This window comes from Galeopterus variegatus, unplaced genomic scaffold (assembly GCF_000696425.1).
Source record: "Galeopterus variegatus unplaced genomic scaffold, G_variegatus-3.0.2 Scaffold1178, whole genome shotgun sequence".
Classification (NCBI taxonomy): Eukaryota; Metazoa; Chordata; class Mammalia; order Dermoptera; family Cynocephalidae; genus Galeopterus; species Galeopterus variegatus.
The window spans coordinates 267,826-294,547 of record NW_007727289.1 but is presented as its reverse complement, the minus strand read 5'-3'; the positions used below and the strand labels follow the sequence as shown (position 1 = coordinate 294,547).

Here is a 26,722-nt window from a genome sequence, read left to right as displayed (position 1 = left end):
AGGGATGAACCTATAGATTAAAAGAGACTTCAGAGATATATCAACAGATTGCAATATCTGGATCTTACTTGGATCCTGATTCAAAGTACCAAAGTATAAAAAAGTAAAATTTATGATATTTATGAGACAACTGGATATTTGAAAACTGACTACATGTTTGATGATATTAGGGATTTATTGTTAATTATTTTAAATTTTATGATGGTATTGTAATTATGTGTTTTTAAAAGTTCTTCTGTTTTTGGGCCGGCCCAGTGGCACACTCGGTAGAGTGCGGTGCTTGGGAGTGCGGCGGCGCTCCCGCCGAGGGTTCAGATCCCATATGGAGGCCGGTCCACTCACTGGTTGAGCGCGGTGCGGGCGCGACACTGAGGGTTGCGATCCCGTTACTGGTCACGAAAAAAAAAGACAAAAAGGAAAAAAAAAAAGTTCTGTTTTAGAGATACATACTGAAATATTTATAGATAAAATGTTATGCTACCTGGAATCTGCATCAAGATAATATGTTGGCGAGAGTGGATAGGGGTATAAATGAAACAAGATTGAGGACTGAGTTGACAGTAGAAGCTGGGTGAACAGTACATGAGGATTTATTATCCTATTTCCCCTATCTTTGTCTGTGTTTGAAAATTTCCATAATAAAATCTTTTTCAGAAAAGAAAAAGAGAGAAGGGTCATATCTATGATTTCTTTGGACTTCTACTTTGGTGAAAATAGTGGAATGGGGAGGGAGGAAGTAATGGGAGCTAGGGGAGAGCCCGGAGCATGGAAGTATGATTTGAGAGTGGGCAGGGTCCAGGCTAGAGGGGGCAGGAAGGAAGATGCAGGGCAAAGGACAACACAGAAGTGTGAGAGGGGAGGGAGAAATAGAAAAGGGATGGGTTCCACTGATTCCCCCTGCACCTTTTCTTCACTTACTCCTTACGCTGTATCTCTATAGATGAAAACTCATCCTGGGAACTTAATAATAAAAATTCTCAGGCTCCAAGGCATGAAATTCCAATTAAGTCAGCAGGGCCTGGGAATCTGCATTTCAACACGTGCCCTAGGAGATTTGAATATCTGGAACTCCCTTTGAACCCCAGGCTAGCCCCTGAGAGTGGCCTGGTATTTCTGTCACTAACCTTACTCTGCCAGACTAGGGACCAGTCTGCCTTTCAAAACCTCTGTGACAGCAGTCCACTGTTTAAAGTAAGCAAGAAAAAATAAAGAGAATGAGAGATTTTGCCAATGAAGCTGTTTATTGATTTCTGTTAATGCATGTGTGGAAACATGCAAATGCTGAGAGTCTCTTGAGTGGGAAAAATAAATTCCTCAGTCATCAAAGAAACTCCTTTAAGATCTTATAACTCATTGTGCTGATGTTCTCTGATTTTATATTCACTAAACAACCTTCTGATTTTTAATGGGATTCCATTAAGGAGGAACAAAACAGAACAAAAAAAATGAGTTGCCCTGAGTGACACAGTTCTCTTGGTAGTTCTACCTTTTATTGTCAATTTTAATAAATTGATCTTTTGCTTTCCAAGTCTCCTGAAAGCCTGTTATTCAGAACTAGGTCATCAAGATCCAATCACCCATCAGCAAACTAATAAATGTAAGCTTTAGGACTGGGTAAGGTAATGAACCAGATCGTGGAACTAAGCTGGAACTACCAGGAGAACAGTAACTCTATGGCTGAGACATCATCACATTAGGGGTAACTAGACAACTTCCTTGACCACACATTCTTAGCCATGTTCTTTCCAATAGGGAAAGATTAGAAGTTATGACTAAGTAATCAGCCTGCAGGCTTCTTACCTAGAGCCCAGTGCCTGTTCAAGAATAATAACAAGGCCTTGAGATGGTGAGACCAACCAGGTCGGGGAAAGGAGTTTTGAAGCAAATAGGGCAATTTGCAGGCCTCTGGGCTCTTTTGCTGGTGAGGATATTCCCAGGGACTGGTGTGTCTTTCTCTGCCGCCACTGATGTAAAGAGGGGACAGGAAAGAACTACAAGCAACCGTACTCACTCTCCCACAGAACAAGGTAAAAAGTCAGATGGGGGCCGGCCCGTGGCTCACTCGGTAGAGTGCGGTGCTGATAACACTAAGGCCGCTGGTTCGGATCCCATATAGGGATGGCCGGTTAGCTCACTGGGTGAGCGTGGTGCTGACAACACCAAGCCAAGAGTTAAGATCCCCTTACCGGTCATCTTTAAAAAAAAAAAAAAAAAAGAGTCAGATGGACTTGGTTGTTCAGTTCAAAGCATCCTCCTTCTTTGTCCCACCCGGTACCTGGCCCCATCCCACCAGCTAAAAGAAAAAAGCAAATGCCTAAGGCCTTCTAGAAGACTTTCTGTTCCCACTTGTAACCTATGCTGTACAACATTGTTTTTTGAATCACAAGTCCCCAGGGGCCTGCTGGCATCCATTCAAAGATACCTTGGGGGCTGGCCGGTTAGCTCACTTGGGAGAGTGTGTTGCTGGGAACACCAAGTCATGGGTTTGGATCCCCGAACCAGCCAGCTGCCAAAACAACAACAACAAAGCTACCCTCTAGCTGTCATTCTCTGGCTCCCTATGTGGTTAGAAAGAAAGTCATCTCTTGTCCCCTCAAGGACCTCACAAGGACTCCAGATGGCCAGAGTGGCAGCGAGGGCCTATCCTGCCTCACAGGGAAGCTTGAGTGCAAACCCCTCAGCAACGCACCTTGGCCAGGATCTGGGAGTCTAACTGGACTTTCTCTGTGCTTCTCTCAAAGAAGGGCTGGGGTTGCTGGCAAGGCGCCCCCTCACACCTACGCCCCCAGGACACAGCCACACCCAGGAGGAAGGAGCCCCTCCCGACGGCTTCCATGCATAGAGAAGGACACAGCCCATCAGCGGGAAGGCACATCCTTCCAGTTCTTCCGACACAGAGAAGTCTGGAGGGAGAATTGCAGAGGACAGGCCCTGGGTGGAACACCCACCCCCTCCTGTTGTGCTAGTGGATGGATGGAGGGAGGGAAGGACCGCCGGACAGATGACCTGGTCTTTAACGGCGTTTGTCTCAAACCAGACTCCAGTGTCCTTTCAGTTAGGAAATGGTTTTCTATGGAATCAAATATTTCTTCTTTCTTTAAATAAATTAAAAACAAAAACAAATAAAGGGTGGGGGATTAAAGTGAGCATCTGGACTGAGGAGACCAAGAGGCTGAGTCTTGACGTAAATTGTGCTCAGGTCAGCTAAGAAAAGTGTGCAGTGCTCGGTAGGAGCACTCCGAGCCAGGGATTACAGCACAGAGCGGAGGAGGAGGACTCCGTCAGCTGGGTCAGAGGGGTCTGAGAGTGACGGGGAAGAGCGGCACCGATCAGTGAGGGGGCAGAGTGGGAAGAGGTCGCAGAGTCACCGGGCCAGGGGAGGCCCACGAGCAGTGAGGGGGAGGTGGGCAGAAGACCGGAGATAATGGAGGGAATGGCCCGAGAATGGGGAGAGAGAGAAGGCGATGCGGGGGGAGGGGGCGGGAAGGGACAGACCCGGGCAGGGCTCAGCGAAGTTGGGGATCCGGGGGGAGGAGCCAGGTGGCCCCGGATCGGCCACCGCGCAGTGAGGCGCAGAGGAGGCGGCCGCTGGCGTCCCTGCCGAGCCACAGAGCCGCTCCCGTCGTCCTTGAAGCCCCGCCCAGCCCCGCGCGCACTGCGGGCGCCGGGTTCCCTTTGGTCGCGCGGCCCTAGAGTTCCGGCTGTGGTGCGCGGGGGGAACGCTTATACGGACGGACTGTGGCCGGCGATGGGCGAGGGGTGAGTGCGGGAGGCCGGGCCCCGGGCTGCCTTTCGTTGCTTGTTGGGGCTCCGGGTGAATGGGTTAGGGTGAAGAACGAGGGGCCGCGCCCGGCCTTCCCGCTGCCCCGGCGGCCGCCCGGCGCCGTCTCTGAGGCGCCGGTTCCGGGGCCCTGTCCCCGGCCTCCCCTTGCTCTGTGACTCCGGGCTCTCCAGCTCCACGAAAACAGCACGATTCTGCCCCAGGCCCCTAATGTCCCCTCTTCCCGTGAGAGACTTCCAGATCTCAATTATTTTTGACTGATTTTTAAGGTAAAAATACATCCCCCAGATGCGATTCGAATGTAGGAATTTTATATTTCCAGGGTAGACGTTTTGAGATGAAGTTGTATCTGAGAGCTCGGGAGGGACTCATCAGGGCGAGAGAAGTGAGGCTGACAGGAAAGCCGAAGACTAGGTGGGGACCCCTGCGTGACCCGGCGGGCTCTTGCAAGTTCTAGTGGAATGACGCTTTGAGGGCGAAAACTGCCGAGAATCAGTTCTTTATGAATGAACTAATTATCACCTTCGGGGAAGAACTGTACGTGTGTAGCTGATGGAGACTTGGCATTTAAGGCCAAATCAGGTGGCTGGGGTCTATTCTCAGGAGTAGACTGTTCCTGACAAAGACGACCTCTCGTTTTCAGAAGCGTTGTCTGTGAACGGTACATCTGGGAAAGGTGGAGCGGGGTGGAGTGGGGGACTGAGGGTCAGAAACAACCCAAGTGAGGAATACATCATGTTCTCACAAAAGTGCTAGCCTGTGGTGGGTAACGACTTTAAAAAAAAAAAAAAATTAAATCAGGTTTAGACTGCTTGAATGAACCGTCCATCCTTCAAGAACATTGAGTTCCCTCTTTTACTCCTATATTTACAACCTGAGTACTAAACTGGTTTCTCACAGCTTTGCCACTCTAAAGAAGGTGCATTTGGGAATGGACACAAATGTATCAGTCAGGAGAAGGAGCCAGCTTCAGAAGTGTCTTCAGAGATGGCAAGACTGCCAGCTGTAGTCACCCATTCCAGTGTTACAGCAGATTTCATGGGCTGGAAGTGCTATCTTATACCTGATCTACGTTTATGTAAACTGTTTCCCATTCTGCTAAGAGGTGAGGGCAGGACTTCCCATGATACCCAACTTTTAAGAAACTTAAAGGCCTCCATACATGAATGGGATTATCACAGGAGTTGGATAAATACTATACCTGGGCAGAGGCATAGGAGTCTCTGGTATCTATGCTTGAATAGGAGGAGAGGAGGAAATATGTTTCTGGTGTCCATATACATATCTTATAATGTATTTTGCTAAAGAATTAATGTTATATCTGGCAGTTGGGGTAGTTCATTAGTCATTATCAAATATTTGTTGAGCACCTACTATGTGCCAGTTACTGTGATAAGTTCTGAGGAGACACTGATGGGCAAATCTGACATGGTCTCTGGCCTTTGTGAGCTTATGGTAGAGAGTAGTGTAGTTGAACCCATATTATATAGGACCTCACTTCTTGGAACAAGACACCTGAGACTCAGAAGGGAAATAAAGAAAACTGAGTAGACAAAACAGGACCAAGTTGATACACCTAAACTCATGTGTTTTACTCTAGAAAAAACCCACGGGTTCTCAGAACCTATGTACTTTAAATTTGAACACAATTTTAACAAGCTTGATTACCTGGCTTTCTAACCCACAGCAGCCAAGAAGCAGCAAATTAAAAAAGGGAATACAGTTACAGAGGATTACAGAGAAAAGTGGAATGTAAACTGATGGTCTAAAAATTATTATAAAGAGGAGGTACCAAACCAAAGCACAACAGCTTGGATCCTTTGAGTATAAGGCAGTGTCTCCATGTATTTTCCATATAATACTTGTTCCATGGGACCTTAACAAATTATTGGACCGGCCAGTTAGCTCACTTGGTTAGAGCATGGTGCTGATAACACCAAGGTGAAGGGTTCGGATCCCTGAACTGGCCAGTTGCCAACCCCCCCCCCACACACACACACACACAAAACAGTAATTATGTAGAGAGAAGGGTTAAATGGGAACACAGGATTAACAAATTAAACTAGATTCCTTGCTGCAGAACTTCTCTTTAATAAGGCCTGAAATCAATTTTTTGGAGCATCCCCCCCAGAACACTTGGGGAAATGCTGGTATAAGGTGAAACATCAGGGTAGCAGTGTGCTGGGAAGTATTGGTGTTTAGAGTGGTGATGACTTGTTTAGCACACACTTTAATGAGGCAGAAAAGAGGGATACACATTTAAATTTTTTCTATCAAAATGGCTAATTAAACATTTTTGAATTCTAAGGAGTCTGGAAAAGTAATTTTTTTCTCTGCTTTAACTTTGTGGGTGTGTTGGGTACATGAGACATTACTTTATTTGAATGTATCTCAGGCCTTTATGTGATAAAAAGGCTTTTCCTACTTGGCCTGAATCCCTAACCCCCATTTATAACACTGTTTCCATGAACCAGTATATTCTGAGTTCCTAACAGCATGCATACAAATGGAATTTTTTTTAATTATTATTTTTTTATTTTAACATTTATTTGTACATATTTGTGGGGTGCATTGTGTTGTTTCAATACATGCATGTACTGCACAGTGATTCACTCAGAGTAGGTAGCATAGTTTTGTACCCAATAGTTCACAACTTCTCCTCCCGGCCGCCCCTTGCCTCCCGGCCTCTGGTAATCATTATTCTACTCTCTACTTCTATGAGAACCACTTTTTTTTTTTTTTTAAGATTCCACAGATGAGTAAGATTATGCTGTATTTGTCTTTCTGTGCCTGGCTTACTTCACTTAACCTGATGGTCTCCAGTTCCATCTATGTTGCTGCAAATGCTAGGATTTCATTTTTTTAAATAGCTGAATAGTATTCCATTGTGTGTGTGTGTGTATATATATACATATATATATATATATATGTGTGTGTATATATATATATGTGTGTGTATATATATATACATATATATATATGTATGTATATATATATATACACACCACAGTTTTTTTATCCATTCATCCCCTGATGGACATTTAGGTTGATTCTGTCTCTTGGCTATTGTGAATAGTGTTGCAGCGAACATGAGAATACAGGTGATACTGATTTCATTTCCTTTGGGTATACCCAGTAGTGGGATAGCTGGATCATAAGGTAGATCTATCTTTAGTTCTCTGAAGACCTCTGTACTGTTTTCCATAATGGCTGTACTGAGTTACATTCCCACCAACAACAGAGGAGAGTTCCTTTTTCTTTACATCCTAAGCCAGCATTTGGTTTTTTTGGGGTTTTTTTCTATTTTATTTTATTTATTTTTAAAAAACTTTTATGTATACTTTTTATTAATGGAATTATAATTTTTTTTTCTATTTTAAAAGATGACCGGTAAGGGGATCTTAACCCTTTACTTGGTGTTGTCAGCACCACGCTCTCCCAAGTGAGCTAACCAGCCATCCCTATATAGGGATCTGAACACATGGCCTTGGTGTTATCAGCACCACACTCTCCCAAGTAAACCACAAGCCAGGCCCTAGCATTTGTTATTTTCTGTCTACCTGATAATAGCCATTCTAACTGGAGCGAGGTGATACCTCACTGTGGTTTTAATTTGCATACAATTGGAATTTTAGAATATCACACATTTGTGGTTGGACACTATTCTGAAACAAGCAGTCTGGCTACTGTTAAATGTTTTGAGATGAATTCCAAAGAAGAAATTAGTGAACATTAAAATTTCTAACCTGTTTATATCCACCTAGAGTCTTCCCTAATTGTATATATGCAATATAATTTTTAAGAAGTTGTAAGCAGTATATACATACAACCCTGCGACCTGCTTTTCTAAGTTACCAATACTTTATATAAATATTTCTTATATCTATATATGTTATTTATTTATAGCTATATGAAATATATATGATATTTCATTATATCAATAGGATATAGTTTGCTTAATAACAGGGTAGCAGCAAGCTCAATATCCCCAGGAGCAGGACTGTGTTGTCTGTGACCATCTTTATTTTTGAACACAGAAAAAAAATGTTTTCTTCAGACTTATTTGCAATCCATTAAATAAAAGAAGTCTTTGTTCCTCCGTTTCTACATTTATTTTTTTTTTTGTCTTTTTTCCGTGTCTGGCAACGGATCACAACCCTCAGTGTCGCCCCCGTACCGGACCGGGACCGGCAACGGGATCGCAACCCTCGGTGTTGCCCCCGCGCTTCGCTCAGCCAGTGAGCGGGAACCGGTCTGTATGTGGGATCCGAACCCTCGGCGGGAGCGCCGCCGCGCTTCTCAAGTGGCGCACTAGCGCAGTACGCCACCGAGCCGGGCCCGTTTCTACATTTTGACTACATTTCTACACAATTTCTGGAAATAATTTTAGCTTTCATACATATTTTTAAATTTTGTTCTCTTTCTTCACAGTTAAAGCCCAGTTAGCCATTTATGTACAATGAATACTACAGAGGCCAACAGTTTGTTGCTTTTGTCATGCTTAATGATTTCCTGCTTTATCTAATTTAGATTATGATTTTACTGGCCCTTCCACTTTTATATTTTGCATTCGTTTTAATATAACAAGGGCACCAATCAACAAAAAAACATTTCCACTAATACTGCTGCATTGATTAAGGGTGCCAAAAAAGAATGGTTGATTGTCAGATAGCACCACCATATGATGACTACAAATGTTCTTCAGTAAATTAAGTATTGGAGAGGTTATGTAGGAACATTTATTATATTAAGCTGTGTAAAAGTTGAAGGTATGAAAGTCAAGGGCTACCTGAATTTAACGCTTTTTTTTTTTATATAGAATTACTTAAAGTGGTCCTTGATTTATGGCCATTTAGTGGATGATTCTAAGAGTAGTCCTCAGTAAACTAAGCTGCTTTCTTCCCTCTCAGTGAATTCTCTGCAGATTTGCCTCCATTCATTTCTGGGAAATTGGTTAAAATTATAGTGAAAAAATACTTTTTTCTCTCCATGATATGTAAGACTTTATTTATTTTCTACAGCATTTCTCTATTTATAGCTGTCTGTTTGCATTCTGATTGGGAACACTGGGATCATTTTCATCATGCCAACAGTGGTGGTAATGGACGTATCCCTTTCCATGACTCGACCTGTGTCTATCGAGGGGTCTGAGGAATACCAGCGTAAGCACCTAGCAGCCCATGGTTTGACAATGCTGTTTGAGCATATGGCCACAAATTACAAGCTTGAATTTACAGCCCTGGTGGTTTTTTCATCACTTTGGGAGCTGATGGTCCCCTTCACAAGAGATTATAACACCTTACAGGTACAAAAAGGAATAACTTATCGTATGTATAGGGCCCAAACTTATTGGGAGGAAAACTGTTATAATATTGCACTGAATTTATAGAACTAGGGATTATTTAATTGTAAGTCTGTGGATACTTAATATGTATAGTTTTAAAACAAGGATTCACGACTAATAGGTCTTATGCCTTTCTTTGGTAGAGCTATGAGTTAGAGCTGTGAGTTGTTGCCTTATTTTCTTCTCTTGGTTTTCTGGAATTCTCTGTGGAAAGGTGAGGATCTCAGGATGCATTGCTTCATTTCCTAAAATTCAGGGTCTTTAGGTTCAACACTTTTCTTTTCTCTACTTTCCTATTAAACTTAAGGGAATGAAAAATAGCCCTTCCTTATAAAAACCCTTATTTTATAGTAATTCAAAATGGTATTTCCTCTCCAACAAATAGCTTTGATTTACATATGCCAAGAAATTATAATTTTTGAACTTTTATTGATAGATGTTATCTTCCAAAGGTGTTGTCTGTGATACGCTGGAGAATTTACTTTCTGACAACATCTCTAAATCATTAATATCCTCAACAGTTCCTAGCATAGTATCTTGCCTATATGGAGTAGTCAGTAAGTGTTTCCAGAATTAAACCAAATAGTTTAATAATTGTTAGGCAGTTTAGAAATCCAGGATTAATCTAGTTTGAATTTTTTTTTTTCCTTTTTGTCTTTTATACTGACTGGTAACGGGATCACAACCCTCGGTGTCGTGCCTGTACCGGGGACCGGCAACGGGATCGCAACCCTCGGTGTTGCGCCCGCACCGCGCTCAGCCAGTGAGCGGGAACCGGTTTCCACATGGGATCCGAACCCTCGGCAGGAGTGCCGCCGCACTCCCAAGTGGCACACTCTCCAGTGCGCCACTGGGCTGGCCCCTGAATTTTTTAATATAAGTAATAACATGTTGTTAAATCATTCCTTTTATGATCTCACATTTTTAAGTGGATCAGGTGCTTTTCTAAATAGCACTGGCTTTGTTATAAGTGAATAAACTAAGCATTCCTGATATTCTGCAGTTCTGCGATTTAAACAGTTGCAGTCTAAGGAGTGAGGAGTAAGGTTGATACCAGGAGCCCTGGAGTCAGACTGTCCAAGTTCAAATCCAGGGTCCACACCTGTGGTCCTGAGATGTGGGAAAGTCACTTAATCTTTCTGTACCTTAGTTTTCTCATTTAAAAATAGGGTTAATAATCTATACCTTATAGAGTTGTGATGATTAAATGCACATAAAGTGCCTACAGTGATGGATATATCCTTTAGGATATAGTTAGTATCAATAAATTTTGTCATTTTTGTGATACGTTTAAAAGTTCTTTATTTCAATTTTTTCCTTCAGGGTCCACTCATAAAGGTATAAACTTGATGGACTGCTCTCTCACCTAATAGAGGATAGAATAAAGGGAAGCTCCTTTACAGCTGATGAAGTCTCTTTTACTGTTTTTCTTTTAAGAACCTATGCTTTGGGGTGCTCAGAAACACAATATCCCCTGTGTAACATTCAGACTTTGAACGGTTTATATTCTTTTCTAATAACAAATTAAAACACTAAAAACTAACAAGCAGTTTTATCTTTTGTTCAATAAGGAAGCACTAAGTAATATGGATGATTATGACAAAACCTGCTTGGAGTCTGCATTAGTTGGTGTTTGCAATATTGTGCAGCAAGAATGGGGTGGTGCAATTCCTTGCCAGGTAATGATCAATTCTTTTTCATTGCCCTAAGTTAAAAACATTACCACTGGGGTGCTTTGATTTTCTTCAGGCTCTGACACAGCATGCATTGTAATTTTCACAAACTACATTTTACATTACTGGTATCTTTCACTACATCAACACTAATGTGCTCTGAAAGCAACAAAATTATGCCTTAAGGAAAGCATCCTCGTAGTAAATTCACTTACTGCAAACTGGTACTGTTTGTATAAAACACAAAGGGCTCACAGTAGAATTTTAGAACTACACTCCCCGGAAGAAGTGATTATAATTTTGAGTGATAGAATTGTAAACATCAGTGTAATATAGTCTATCCTCATTATCTCAATGCAGCATTTATTCAGCAAACTTTTAACTATCTCAATTATCTGAGCTGTCTAAAAAGCGAGGAGTATGAATGTAATAAAATCTGCTGCTTTTTACTTGAGTCCACAGTAGGTCCATATTAGCATCAAATCAGAGCAGAGTAGTAGCAGAAAAAGAGAATTGCAAGTTTGCTATAAACAGGTACTTTGAGAAGTGGTAGCATATTTTGGAGGAGAAAACAGAAACATTGCCAAAAGGAAAATTATAATACTCTGCAACAGGGGTCAGCAAATTTTTCTATATTTTAGGCTTTGTAAATGTCGGTGGCAACTACTTAACTCTGCTGTTATAGCATGAAAGCCACCATTGATAATAAGTAAATAAATGGGTGTGGCTCTGTTCAAATAAAACTTTATTTACAAAACCAGACAGTGGGCCAGATTTGGCATGTGGGCCATAGTTTGCCCACCCCTGGTGTATGACTTTTTATTCAAACACAGGATCAAACACAGAATTCCTCAGTAGTGTCAGTGGCATCACTGGTATTTATTTTTTAATTAAAAATAAGATTGTGGTTCCCTGGGAGGGAGGGCAGGGTGTGGATTGACTCAAACGAAGCAGGAGGGAATATAGGAAGTGATGGAACTGATCTTTATCTTGATTGGGGGGGTGGTTACATGATTGAATGCAGTGTCCGAATTCATAGAACTGCATACTAAAAAGGACACATTTTACTGCCCGTAAGTTATATTTCAATAGACCTGACTTTTAAAAAACTAAAACATCTTTTCTTACTCTGAAAACCACCCTGTTTTATAGAATATCAACTCTCAGGCTCATGAAGACCCCAAGCTACTACTAAAAGGTTAAATCAGATCACTTCAGTGGACACTTTTAAAGAAACCAGTAACTGCCTTTTTTTTTTTTTTTTTTGTGGTGGCTGGCTGGTGCAGGGAAATAAAGTTTGGCACCTCACTTCATAGGCATTATTTATTTTGGTAAATTCATGCATATAGAATATCTAATTTCCTAATAATATACTGAATAAATGAAGATTTGTTGTCAGTATCTTCTGAACTGGAAACTAGCAGGTAGGCATTTTTTCTGTGGTTTTAGAGGTGAAACAGAAAATTTTTAAGAGCCAGACTTTGTGCACCATGCAGCCTTTCGATGTTTTTCTGCCTTTGAAAAAAGGAAGAATCTGAATTTGAGATGTACCTTACCCTGAGGGCAAGGGGCTAGCCCTGAATCCACTTAGACTTGCTTGATGAATTTTGGGGTGAATCAGGTCCAAAACACTGTACTATAGGTGATGGTTATTAGTGATTGTTTTTATAATGTTACTATCAAACAAATTTGTTCAAATGTAGAATTTCTTTAATCAAGGTTTTCAACAGCTGGACTATGTCTTTATTATCTGAGTAAAGTCCGTCTCATTTTGACATTACATGAAATATTTTATTATCGGATCACATCTGAAAAAGCTGGTGGCAAAAGTAAATCGTTACATAGCGATTGTTGGTTCCTAGAAAAGGAAATTGCCTTGTAGTCAATTGACTATCTTCCCAAAAGATGACATCCCTCCAGGGGACCACAATTAAGCATTCTTGGGCTTTTTAAAAGTGCCAATCTTGGTATTTCACATGGTGCAACCACCTAATACTGCCTTAGTTTCCTGTTATCAAGTTACTGGACTAGGCTAGGGAGAGTGAAAATAATCCTTGCCTGGGATGCTTGAGAAGTCTACCCCCCACAGGATCGCTCTGAAGCAATGAGGAAAAGGAAAATGTTTTTGCTACTACCATCTATTATTGATTACAGTTATTACAGGTTGATTAAGAATGCATTTTAAAGGTCTTGTACACTTCTGGTTAAATGGTCTTTATAAATACATTTTTAAGGCAGTTGTCATTTTAGTTGACCAGGGATAGAGTTTTTCATCTTTGAAGATAAAGTGGGAAAGTTCAGGCTTCTGTGCTGGTAATTCCTAGGGACACATGTGAAATGAGTCCTCATGCTACTTTTGACATCAGTGCCTTAGGTACCAAATTGTTATCTAAGAGATGGGGTTCTAGTTTTAATAAAATTAAGTAAGAATTGGTTATGAATGTTTTTGTCCTTTTTTTAAGTGTTCAGAGGTAAGTGTTTTTTGGGGGGCAGTGTTAATTAGAAGAAGTAGAATAAAATGTATAGATCTTAAGTACAATGTTCACTGAGTTCACTTAGTTTTGACAAATACATATACCTACGTAACCTCTACTACAATTAAGATATAAAACATTTCTATCACCCCAGAGTTTCCTCATGCCCTTTTCTAGCAGTGAAAACACTGCTAAATGGGACTGCTTTAAATATGCAATTTTACGTATAAACTTCCTCTCTTTTTTGCAAACAGGTTGTTCTAGTGACAGATGGCTGTCTTGGCATTGGTAGAGGGTCATTGCGGCATTCCCTAGCTACCCACAATCAACGAAGTGAGAGCAACAGGTTTCCACTACCTTTTCCTTTCCCATCTAAGTTATACGTCATGTGCATGGCCAATTTGGAGGAGGTAATACCTTTTACTAATTTATTTTTAGTTTGATTAGGTAAATTTTAAGGCTCAGTTTATTTTTCAGTGTTTTCCATTAATACTGTATTGCATATACTGTAACATTGAACTCCACTGGTTGCAGCTAAGACTGGTCACTAACTGTACTTGAAAAAGACTCTGGGTCTCCAATGCTCTTTGAAATTTCAGAGTGTTGCCCGAACTGGGAAATATAACTGCAATTATTCTCCATCCTACTGATGGGTGCTGAAGGGTCAAGATGTTCTTTTTGCCAGTTATCTCCCTCATTTAGGAATTCTTATGTCCATTCTGTTAGAAATGTTGACAGAAGAATACTTTGATTTTTGGTTATGTTACTCTGACGTATGTTTTATTAAACACTTTACTTCCTGGTTTTTCTATTTATTTGGAAAGGTTATTTTACCTTTCTTCACCTCAGTTTTTCTCTCTGTAAAATGTAGATAATGATGGTTCTTACCACAAGATGTTAGAAACACTTTGGAGGGAAGATGCTGTGTAAATACTATCTGAGAATCTTTGCCAAACTACTTCTGAATGAAATATCTCTACTGGTGTCATTTTATATAACATTCCTCTTTGGTAACCTTGAGTCAAAATTGTTACAGTTTTTCCTTCTCATGTTGGCTGTTTAAAAAAAAAATCATCTGAGTTGTTTATTGCTTGTGTTATTGTGATGGCTGTGACCTTGATGTGCTGATAATCTTTTATTTTGTGCCACTTTAAAGGGGTCATCTGTTTTGCTTTGTAGCTTCAGAGCACCGATTCCTTGGAATGCCTTGAACGCCTCATAGATTTAAACAATGGTGAAGGGCAGATATTTACTATTGATGGCCCCCTGTGCTTGAAAAATGTACAGTCTATGTTTGGGTGAGTATATGGTTAGAGCTTTTTTGCCTTTTTACTATCGAATATTATAATTTGACATCCAGCATGAATATGTTTTACTGTTTCTAATTGTATCATTTCATTTTCCCCAAGTCGCACGTTTTTCAGATAAGTGATTGGTAGTAGTGATTTTTTAAAGTTCACCCCCTTTTATTTCTTTATATATATATTTTCCTTTTTTTCTTTTTTCTTCTTTTTCTCTTTATTTCTTTTTTCTTTTTTCTTTTTTTTTTTTTTTTGTAAAAGTTCACCCCCTTTTAAATTAAGCATGACTAAATCTATAATGCCTGTAGATATTGACTTCCTTACAATGAGTCAGCAGTTTCAAAGATTAACTTGCTTTTGGGCTTTTGAGAATTGAAATTTCTTTACCAAAGATGTTAGACTTTGTCCTGTTTTGCAAATAGTCAAATATTAGTTTTGGAGTCACCTTGAAGGAAAATCAAACTTTTCATCCTGAAAAATTACTTTCGTATGTATCATATTACTCTTCCTATAACAGTTAATCATTATATTCTAGAAAACTGATAGATCTGGCATATACTCCTTTCCATGCTGTTCTCAAGTGTGGCCACCTAACTGCTGATGTACAAGTCTTCCCCAGGCCAGAACCTTTTGTTGTAGATGAAGAAATTGATCCTATCCCTAAAGTCATTAACACAGGTAACTTTTTCTAAAAACTTCCTTCTTAGTTTTTCTGTTATCCTTACTTTCTTCTAACTTGTCACTTTTATAGTCTTCTCTGTCTGGGAGGGTTGAAGAGAAATGTATATTCTGATACGAGGGTACTATTGTCATAAGCACTTTGGATTAGAGTATGCGTTGGTGGCAGATTATTGTTCTTTTATGGAGAGGTCATGAGTTAATTTCCAATCCTAAATAGTTATGACCACAAATTACTAAAGTTGGAAATCATGGTCAGATTCACTAGCATTGAAATCCTTGAGGTGATTCTTAACAAAGATACTGAGATTGATTAGCATCATAATTCACATCATATATGAAAGGCTGGATTCTAGACTTGGCTGTATGATTCTTGCAATGTGACCCTGGAAAGTCACTTCCTCTAATCCTTATTGGCTAGGTGGGTGGAATCAACCATGTAGTCTCTTAGCTCTCAGCTCTGATATATTTTTATAGCCCTGCTGCTTGTATTATGACTAAAAGAAAGCAATGTGCTACTGCTTTTATTTGGTTCATGTTGCTGGTACTATACTATGCTTTTGGCAAAGTAAAGAGTCAAAAATAACAAGGAGTAGTAGAGAGGAAAGTTGTCTCCTATTGGTGGGTGGACTCCTTGAGTGGTGGGTACATGTTAAACTTCTTGGGGATGCATATCATCACTGTTTCAGTCACCACTGCAGCCTTGATGCCTAGCATAGTGTCTGATGCTTAGTAAATGCTCATAGGTAATTATTCAAACAATAAATGATTAAAATGAAGTGTACAGTAAATGTTCATTTTTCAGGGTGTACAGATTTTAACGTGTTTTATAGAATGAAAGGCTATGAACAGCCTTTTTATTTTTGTGCCTTTAGCTTCTAGCTATCTGGAAGCAGGGTATCCACGTCTTTCATTGTGACTAGACAGCAGAATATTAAGCTTCTGCTGCCTTCAAATGTTTTGCTGCCTTCAAAACCAGTTAGATTTCACCTCCCTCCCATCCTTTTTTGAACAAGTCTTTTCTTTCCCATGTAAACTGTTAGTCTAAGATTTTCATTATAGCTTATTTTTAAAGCACTTTAAAATATTGTAGGCCTTTGCCTACTCAAATGAGAAATATCTAGCTGCTCATGCTGATTCATTACTCAGCTAAGGGAGGTGATCACAGTAAATCTCCAGAGAAGCACACTTCCTAATGTATTAGAAGTACAGTGTACTCACCATGATTCTGATTTTTTAAAATTGTTTGGAGGATGTGGGTGTGTAATTGCCTAGAAGAAAGGCTGAAAAGCAATTCAATAAAATATTAATAGAGGTTTCCTTTGATGATGAATAAAGAGTGACTTTATTTTTCTTCTTTTTAGAAATTTTTTGTGTTTTCCAAGTTTTTGTATTATCTATATAATCAGAAAAAATTTTTTTTAAAGTTCTTTTAGTTACAACTTTTATCTTTTTATTTAAGTTTTCAACAAATACTTTTGGTCTTTACTACGGCTTCTATAAAGCACAGAAATCATTGTCATATTTAGACTGCTTACCTTGGTTTTGTAGAGAATGTATTCCTTTCTCAGGGAAATGTTTTTAATGCAATAGCTTTACTCTTCAAAGAAGGCTGATTGAAGTTGTTGTGGAAGTGTTTGACTATGACACCCCCTGGTGATCTCAGCGTCCTTGACTATACAGAGGGATTTGACCTTCAAGCTTTTTGCCTTGGCTGGGAACCTAGTTTCATAAAAATAAAGTTTACCTGATTTGTCATATAACTTAAATTTATTAAGTAAAAGACAATTATCATTATTTTCTGAGCTACTTACAATGCAAGTTATTAGAGTTATCCACAGAAAGGTCTAATAACTTTCCCAATCGTCATATTTGAAATCCCCACCTAAACAGTGTGTTTGTGAAATCTAATACATAGAAAATAATGTACCTTCCCATAGTATAAATTAATTTTATGTTGATTCCTTCCTTTCAGATTTGGAAATAGTGGGATTTATTGATATAGCTGATATTTCAAGTCCCCCAGTTCTATCCAGACATCTGGTTTTACCTATAGCACTTAACAAAGGTGAGTTCTCTTCCTAGTCCAGTGACACATATGAAGTATCCTATTATCTGAAGTTATTATTAAATGCCAGATAGGACAGCCCATTTTGCAGAATTTAGGGGAAAGGAATAGTTACTGGATTGGATTTTAGAAAGTGAAATGTTGCCTAATATACCTGAAAAGTAATTCTGCTGCTTTATACTGCGGAAAACATTTTGACACATATTTATTGTTTGTTGGTTTGTGAATTTACAGTGGAAGTCCTCCTTGGTGATGAGAATGTTTAGTCCCTCACCCTGGGCTCTGCCTTTCCTAGTAGGAACATACGGAGAAAGTTAAGGTAGTTTTCAGAAGGTTGTCTGGTAAATGTGGAAGTCAAGTACAGATTAATAAGAGGAAGAACCATATCTGTTCTTTATTCTACTAATGCCAAGCATGTAGGTGTTCAATAAATACTGTTGAATGAATGGATGAATCCAGGCTCTTGTGAGACTTCATTACTGCAGAATATACCTCTCTAGGAACTGTAAAGTAATGTCCCCAAATTCAGCATCTCTCTGGAGAATGCTGGCCTCTAGCTCTTTAAAATTCTCTTTTTCTGTTCTCGTCTGGCCATTCTCTTTATATTTATTAGCTTTCTCCAAGAAGTGTATGTAATCAGTCAGGTTTCCACTTACTGAGAGTTTTGATCACATTCCATTTATGACCAGGTTATCTCAGTTGGAATATTGGGTATTTCATAACCATTCAATCACACATTCACAGACAGACTCTTTTTTTTTAAAGATGACCGATAAGGGGATCTTAACCCTTGGCTTGGTGTTGTCAGCACCACTCTCTCCCAATTGAGCTAACCGGCCATCCCTATATGGGATCTGAACCCGTGGCCTGGTCTTATCAGCACCACACTCTCCCAAGCGAGCCACAGGCCAGCCGCACAGACAGACTCTTGATATGCACCCACAGATGGTTTATTGTGATCACTGTGTTTATAATTTACTTTATTGTTCTCAGAGAACAATCACATTACCCTCATTTCTAAGGTCCTGGGGGAATTCTGCATGCCTTTGTAATTGCCAAGCAGGAAATTAAGCAAAATGAAACATTTATTTGGGGCAACAGTGGAAAGAAAAATATTACGCACCCATTTAAAGTGTATAATTAAGTGGTTTTTAGTATATTTATAGGGTCGTGCAACCATCACCACAATCAATTTTAGGACTTTTTCATTACTCCAAAAAGAAACCTGTACCCTATAACTGTCAACCTCCAGCCCCCATCTCCCCAGCCCAGGTAACCACTAATATCCTTTCAGTCTCTATAGATTTTTCTATTTTGGATGATTCATATAATATGTAAAAACTGATTTGGAATGAATTTTTCCTACCTGTTATAACATTCTCTTACAATTCCATATACTTTTCCTTCAAGGCTAGAAATAGCCAAGAGTGAAATTGGAGTTTGGGGGTGTTTTTGTTTGTTTGTTTGTTTGTTTGTTTATTTGTTTTATTGAATCATAATTGATTATACATATTTTGGGGGTTCAATGTTGACATATGTTGATCAAATCAATATTACTAGTATGTATATTGTTACAAATTGTACTTATTCTTTATGCCCCTTGTCCAATCTCTCCCTATCACCTTCTCCCTCCCCGCTCCCACTACTGATAACCCTAGATTTCTTCTCTCCCTCTGAAAGAGTAATGGTTACTCTGTTGATTTGTTACCTAATGATCTGTCCAATGCTGAAAGGTGTCTTTAGGTCCCCCAATATTATCATAGAGCAGATGCTTCTTCTGTCACTTTGGAACGGGCTTTGTGGAGAGAAATATACTGTTCTTTTCTTTAGTCTCTGCTGGTGACTCTTCCTTGTGTCAGTGCACTCCAGTGGCAGATGGACCATCTGTGTGGCGGTTGTGATATCTAGCCACTTTCGTGGTGGCGGTGGTTATTGTGGTGGCTGTGGTGGGCCACCCACATAGAGGTGATGTTTTTGGCATGCTCCTTGGTGCTGGTGGTGTGCCTGGTTGTAGGCGGGGTCCTGTCCCCAGCTCTATGCCTCAGGACTCTGGGCGAGCCCCAAGGCACTGGTGGTGTGAGTGGTTGTGGGCGGTGGTCCAGTCCCTGGCTCCATACCTCAGGTCCTCTGGCGGGCCCTGAAGCGCTGGCAATGTGCCTGGGTGGGAACTAATTTTTTGTCTTTTATTTATTTATTTTTTTAAAGATGACTGGTAAGGGGATCTTAACCCTCAACTTGGTGTTGTCAGCACCATGCTCTCCCAAGTGAGCTAACAGCCATCCCTATATAGGGATCCAAACCTGTGGCCTTGGTGTTATCAGCACCACACTCTCCCAAGTGAGCCACAGGCCAGCCCTTGCTTACTTCTAAAATGGGGGAACTTCCTGTGGGCACCAGTATTTGAGCTGTGTGGTTGAGCAAAATTGCTGCTTTGCTGCTATTTCCCTAAGGAAGGCTTTTTGTGCAGCTCAGGGTTTAATGATTGACCTTATTGGTACTTCCAGCTCTCCAGAGACCTGGTGCGCCTGGGTTGTGTAGAAACTCTGATCTGAGCTTGAGTATTTTCATCAAACTGCATCCAATGCAATTCTGCATTTCCAACCAGTCTCCTCTGAGTGGTCCTGTGCTGATTGGGGGGCAGATTGGCTGTCCTTGCTGTGTCCCAGTGTTCTCCCAGTGGACCCGTCTAATCCACCACCCATGCTCCAAATACTTCCCATGGGACGGGACCTGTGCTGGTCCCTTGTGATGACTCATCAGCCTCTGAATGGCTCCCTTTTTTCAGTTGTTCTGGCTCCTCACTCCTGTGTGGGTCCAAAGGAACCCTATTAGTGGTCTTGCTGTCCTGGGGACCACCAAGGCCCTCTTCTCCCCTGCTGCCTCCAAGTAACTCCATCTGAAGGGCACAGCTGCGGCTTCTGCTCCAAGGACTCAGCAGCACCAGCCTTAAAGTGGCCACGGCCCGAAACGCTCTGAGCAGTTTTTTCTTTCTCTCATCATGGTTTCTCCCACCTTCATGAACTCCTTAGATCTCTCCTCCTCTTCCACTGAGCTCCAGCAGCCCCAACTTGGCTGATGTTACATTTTCATAGCTGTAAATTGGTTGGTTTGTGGGAGAGAGTGACTCAGGGGACTGTCTATTCCACCATCTTGACTGGAACTCCCAAGTTTGGGGTTTTTGTAGCTAATCTCAGACTGACCTGTTTTCTTTTCTTTTCACAGAAGGCGATGAGGTGGGTCCTGGCATTACTGATGACAATGAAGATGAAAATTCAGCCAATCAGATTGCAGGCAAAATACCCAACTTTTGTGTCTTGCTCCATGGCAGCCTAAAAGTAGAAGGAATGGTGGCAATTGTTCAGTTAGGGTAGGTAACTTTGTTTACATTAGGTTGAATGAAAGGGAAAATCAGTTCACAAATGAAGTATTTTGCAGACTTTTCTCAAAGAAATAGAATGGTCCTTGTCACCTTTTTTCTTTCCCTGCGACACCCTTCCCACCTGCCATTACTTTCTAAACTGTTCTTTAAATCATCCCCTAGATTAAGTAGGAAGTGAGCTTTTTAATAATATTGCTTTTATATTATATCCTTTCTCAGTTTTCCTCTTTCTTATCCTATGTAGGACACTTGGGTTCTGGTTATAGCAATGCTACTAACTTGCCATAGGGTCTTAGACTGGATTCACAGACTCCTTGTCTATAAAATGAGGAGGCAGAACTAAATAAAGAAGGATGCTGATAACTTTGAGCATTTTACTATGTGCCAGGCTCTCCTCTAGGCACTTTACATATGTTAACTCATTTAATCCTTCATAAGGACACTATGTGGGAGGTATCAACATCATCCCCGTTTTATAGATGAGGAGACTAAGGCTTAGTAAGCTCACAGAACTTGCCCAAGGTCACATCTAGTAAATGAAAGAGCCAGGATTCTTACCCATACCTTCTGACTCTAGAGCTCATACTCATAACCACTCTGCTATATTCCTTCCCTGTGATGAAAGCTCTGCTAGTTTTTATTCTCTGCAGTCTCAAAATCTACAAAAGTATCTGCTTCCCTTTCTATAATTCTTATTGTTAGAAAACAGGAGGTGACTGATTATCTTCTGGCCATCACTTGGGGTTGACTGATATAGAAGATCAAGAGGTCAGGATTAATCAGAAGAAGCATGGCTCTATTTCTGCTTGAATTAAAATTAGCGTGTCCAAAAAGAAGAATGCAATTCTTACCAGATATTAGTCTGCTATATTTCTTGGCACTCAAGCTACCTGTACCGGGCCAGCCTGGTGGTGCACTGCTACAGTGCACCGCTTGGGAGTGCAGTGGCGCTCCCGCCGAGGGTTCGGATCCCACATACAGACCGGTTCCCGCTCACTGGCTGAGCGAGGTGTGGGAGCAACACCGAGGGTTGCGATCCCGTTGCCGGTCCCGGTCCGGTATGGGCGCAACACTGAGGGTTGCGATCCGTTGCCGGACACGAAAAAAGACAAAAAAAGGGGAAAAAAAAAAAAAAAAAGCTTCCTGTACTGGTTCTGAATATGAGAATTGCCTCCGGCCCTTTGAGAAGCTGGAGACAAAGTCACTCTTAAGGAGTGGGTGATGGCCTTGTGCTCTTTGTTAGAAGAGGTTCTCTGTGTTGGTGCTGCTGTGAGACTCAGGGAGGTAGCAGAAAGGACCTGTAGGTCACGGCCTTTACTCCTCCTCCTCACCCCTACAGCTGCTTGCTGCCCTTTATGCTTTGCTTTTTCTCTTTAAAGATTGCTTTTGATTTCTACATATACATAATTTTACCTGAATAATAATAAATGTCCCAGAGGAATGGAGATGTTAGGAGACAGCAGTATATATTTTCAGGTTTAGGATTTAGCTTTGGTAAAAGTATGCTCCTGATTTCAAAGTTGAAACCTGTGTCTATCAAGAGAAGAACACAGGCAAGATTTATTTAACTCGACAGTTCCAGGCTTGATATCTTCTCATCGTCCATCTTCTCTCCATCTAGTCCTGAATGGCATGGAATGCTCTACTCCCAAGCTGACAGCAAGAAGAAATCAAACCTCATGATGTCCCTCTTTGAGCCTGGCCCAGAACCTCTCCCATGGCTAGGGAAAATGGCACAGTTGGGTCCTATTTCAGGTATAACCCAGACCAGATTTTACTTACCTTGACTTTGTTTTCTCTCTGCTGTTCTAAATGTCTCCGACTGTGCATTTGGAGAGCTGCATGATCTCCCTTACGGGTATGCTGTGGTCTCTGGTGCTGGATCTGTACATGGAAAACCCAAGAGAGTTTAATGTTTGAAATCTTTACTTTCACAGCTCCAAGGAAACCAACATTTAGGTTGCTATAAGTAAATATAAACTCTTTAAAACTGTTTAGAGTGAAAAGCTACTCTCCATAAGCTTTATTTTTTTTCTGTAATGTACTATTTATTTTCAACTCAAGTAATCTCAACTCATTCCTAGACAATGTAATCCCCCTTCCTTCTTTTTTTTTTTTTTTTTCCTTTTTGTCTTTTTCTGTGTCCGGCAACGGATCGCAACCCTCAGCGTCGCCCCCGTACCGGACCGGGACCAGCAACGGGATCGCAACCCTCGGTGTTGCTCTCGCGCCTCGCTCAGCCAGTGAGCGGGAACCGGTCTGTATGTGGGATCCGAACCCTCAGCGGGAGCGCCGCCGCACTTCCCAAGCGGCGCACTGTAGCAGTGCGCCACCTGGCCGGCCCCCCCTTCCTTCTTGAAACTGTTTTCCCTTAACTTTCCTGACAGTGCTCCTGGTACCTATCTGACCTTTTTCTTTGGCAACTTTTCTTTCTCTTGCCATCTTGTTTTTTCTTCCTTTTACCTCACAGTTCCCTAGATATTGTTCTTTGCCTTCTTCTCTTTCAGTTATTTCCTCAGCTATAATAGTTTCAGACTCCCCAAATCTGTAACTCTAATCCCACCTGATCTCTCCCTGGAATTTGCATACTGTATTTCCAGTTCCCAATTGGACCTCTCCACTTGGATAATCTGCCAGTCTCAAGCTCAGCATATTTGTTTCAGAAACCATTTTCTCTCACCCCTTTCTCCTTATACTCTTCCTTCTTCTGATTTGCCTACTCCCTTTTTTTTTTTTTTTTTTTCCTTTTTTTTTTTTGAGACCGGCCACACCGCACTCAGCCAGTGAGCGCTGTGAGCACACCGGTCATCCCTATATAGGATCCGAACCCGCGGCAGGAGCCCTGATTTTCCTACTCCTTTTGATTGAAGTCTCTATGCTCCTAGGTACTCAGGATCCAACTGTAGAGTCGTCCTTGACTCATTTGGGCCCATTTCACTTTGAAGAACATCTACCAAGCAGCCTATTCTGTGCCGGGGCTCGGGGATAAAAGCGTTAGTGGAGTTGCTCAAAGTCTGGTGCAAAATGGAATAATAAACACAGACTGGCACAAGATCAGAGTTAGCCTGGACGAAGTAATCAGTTCTGCCTGGAGGGCTCAGGAAAATCTTCATAGAAGAGAGACAACCTAACTGCATTTTGAAGGAAAGGAAGAATTTGCTAAGATGAGGAAGGAAGAAAGGGCACCCCAGACAAATGGAACACCTGTCAAAAGGAAAGGAACTAGAGTACAAAATCTGAGAGTAGCTGTGGGAGGGGAAGATAGTAGATTAGAGGTTGGTGGTAGCTAGAGTGGAGCAGGCCTCATCTGAAATATGAGGAGCCCAGATTTTATTCTGCAGATACTGGGAAGCCACTGAAGAGGAGTAATGTGATCAGATCCTTGTGGCTATAATGAGAACAGTGGGGATACCAGTTAGGAGACTTTGTACTCTAGGTGCTGGTACTCCTTGGAGTTGTACAATATGACCAAAATCCAAGTGAGAGATAAGAAATTTGCACTTAGAAAGATAACTCTAGGGCCGGCCCAGTGGCGCACTCGGTAGAGTGCAGCGCTTGGGAGTGTGGCGGCGCTCCCGCCAAGGGTTCAGATCCCATATAGAGACCGGTCCGCTCACTGGTTGAGCGCAGTGCGGGCGCGACACCGAGGGTTGCGATCCCGTTGCCGGTCGCGGTACGGGCGTGACACTGGGGGTTGCGATCCCGTTACCGGTCACGAAAAAAGACAAAAAAAAAAGATAACTCTGTGGAGTGTGGATTTGAAAAGGCAAGGGCATCCAGTGGTTAGAAGTTACTATGATAGTCCTGGAGCTTTGAAGATAAGAGCCAGAACAGGGCAGTAGCTGGGGATAAAAGATATTTAAGAAATGGAATCAACGGCATTTGTGTGTGAGAATACAGGAAAGAAAAGAGTTGAAAATGATCCGAGGCTTTGACCTAAGCCGCAGGGTGAAATGTAGTACTATTAATGGAAATAGGGAATAGGGGAGAAAAAGTAAATTTGAGAAGAACATATTTTGTGCATGTTGAGTTTGTGCTTATGAGATATATGTGGCAGTGCCTTGAGACAATTCCTGTAGGAGTCTGGAGTTCAGGGGAGGGGGCAAAGAGTTAGAGATAAAATTTTTAGGATAGTTAAAATAGTGAGAATGAGGGAGATTGGTTAGGGTTGTGGTTTATAAATTTGAATTTTTGTGCATAAAATTAAACCTAGAGAACTTATTTAGAAATTCAATTTTCTGGGCCCTGCCTACAGAGATTCTGACTCAGTAGATCCAGTTTCAGGCCCAGGAACTTACAGTTTTAGTATTATGCAAGTGATTAGAATCCGTGACTATACTTTAAGAAGTCCTGGCCTCAGGAAAGTAAATGGATTAAGGAAAAAAAGAGCCAAGGACTAAACCCCTAGAAAGCACCAACTGCTGGGGGCAGTGGAAAGGGTGCTAGTAAAGGAAAATGAGAAGGAATAGGAAGATGAAAGGAAAAGTAGAAGAGAGTGGTGTTGCAGAAGCCAAGAGAATAAAGAGACTCCAGAAATAATGCCCTACGATGTCTCATACACATGTGCGTGTCTAATAAGGTCTGAAGAATGCCTTTTGCCATTGAAGCCCAGAGAAGATTTTGACTGAATATAAGCTCTAGAAGCTAGGCCAAGGGGCCATAATCCTTTTCAGAAAGGGCCCAGTGTTTTAGTCCGTTTTGTGTTGCTATAACAGAATACCTGAAACTGGGTAATTTATAAAGAAGAGAGGTTTATTTGGCTTACAATTCTGGGACAGCTGCATCTGTCACAGGCCTCAGGGCTGTTTCTTACTCGTGGTGGAAAAGTGGCAGGCAGCCGGCGGGTACAAGCAGATCACATGGTGAGAGGAAGCAAGAGAGAGAGAGAAGGTGCCAGGGTCTTTTTAAGCAACAAGCTCTTGCGGAAACTAATAGAGCGGGAACTCACTCATTAATTGCCCCTCCCCCAGGGAGAGCATTAATCCATTCATGAAGGACCCCCCCACCAATGACTCAATCAGTTTCCAACATTGCCACATTGGAGATCAAATTTCCACTTGAGTTTTGGAGGGGACAACACATCCAAACTCCTTCACCCAGACACTAAATATTCTCAACTTTGTAGATCATGTGGTCTCTGCCACAGCTATTCAACTCTGCTGTTGTAGCACAAAAGCAGCCATAGAAGATATGCAAATGAAAGGGAGTGATTGTGTTGCACTAACTATTTTTGGACACTGAAATTTGAACTTGATGTAAGATTAAGGTGTCATGAAATATTGTTTTTTTGATTTTTTCCCCAACCATTTAAAATCATAAAAACCATTCTTAACTCAAAAACAAGCAGCAGGCTGTTGTTTGCCACTCTTGAGCTAGGATTCAAGGGCTAGGGTTTTAAAGCTTACATAGGGAGAAGAGCTGTGATGACTTTGGTTTCAAATAAGACAACTGAAATCTCTGAACAAAGCTGAGAATGTGGGAAATCTATCCCCTCAGTGAAAGGATGACAAGAAAAATTCTACCCATTGTGTGTGCCTGGTTTTCTAGATATAAAGAAATTTAAAAGTGCTCTATGAGAAATTGAGGCCCAAGTCCTGAACCATGCAAATTGATGGTAGAGACTCCAAAACCAACCAATGCAAAAATTGGCTCTGAACCAATGAAACCTGTGGCACATCCTCCAGAAGCTAATATAATAATGCCATGGCTCCTTAGGAATACCTTTACAACCCAAGGCAAAATGACTTTCACAGAAAAAACACATCTCCACTGAAAATGAATTCATGATTTTTAAAGGTTTTAAATCACATGAGTGTCGGTTCTCCCACTGCCAGAGACCGACAAAGCCGGGCTGGAAGAGACCCCGGACCAGCCGGCGGCAACCTTTTATGGGGCTGAGCGGGATGATGAGTGTCGCAGGCCCGATCCCCTCTGCGCTTCGGCCCCGGGGACAAAGAAAAAACACCGAGCCAGGAGAGCGGTCAAAGCCGGAACTCCGTTTATTACAAAGGAACCGAAGCTCAT

General features: G+C 41.3%; 1 protein-coding gene across 2 annotated transcripts in view; it reads left to right on the top strand.

Moving 5' to 3' along the window:
• Nucleotides 1–3,714: 3,714 nt before the first annotated feature.
• The window catches only part of VWA9 (von Willebrand factor A domain containing 9), a 33,893-nt gene continuing 10,885 nt past the window's right edge, over nucleotides 3,715–26,722 (top strand). The window contains exons 1-9 of one of the 2 annotated variants that reach the window (XM_008575372.1): nucleotides 3,715–3,759; nucleotides 8,803–9,086; nucleotides 10,697–10,804; nucleotides 13,527–13,682; nucleotides 14,452–14,570; nucleotides 15,109–15,251; nucleotides 17,227–17,319; nucleotides 20,542–20,686; nucleotides 22,320–22,453. In XM_008575372.1, coding sequence (XP_008573594.1) covers nucleotides 8,865–9,086; nucleotides 10,697–10,804; nucleotides 13,527–13,682; nucleotides 14,452–14,570; nucleotides 15,109–15,251; nucleotides 17,227–17,319; nucleotides 20,542–20,686; nucleotides 22,320–22,453 — 1,120 coding nt within the window. In that variant the 5' untranslated portion in view covers nucleotides 3,715–3,759; nucleotides 8,803–8,864. Of the gene's footprint in view, nucleotides 3,760–4,332; nucleotides 4,443–8,802; nucleotides 9,087–10,696; nucleotides 10,805–13,526; nucleotides 13,683–14,451; nucleotides 14,571–15,108; nucleotides 15,252–17,226; nucleotides 17,320–20,541; nucleotides 20,687–22,319; nucleotides 22,454–26,722 lie in introns of those variants that run through there. The other variant, XM_008575371.1, reaches the window with a different exon arrangement.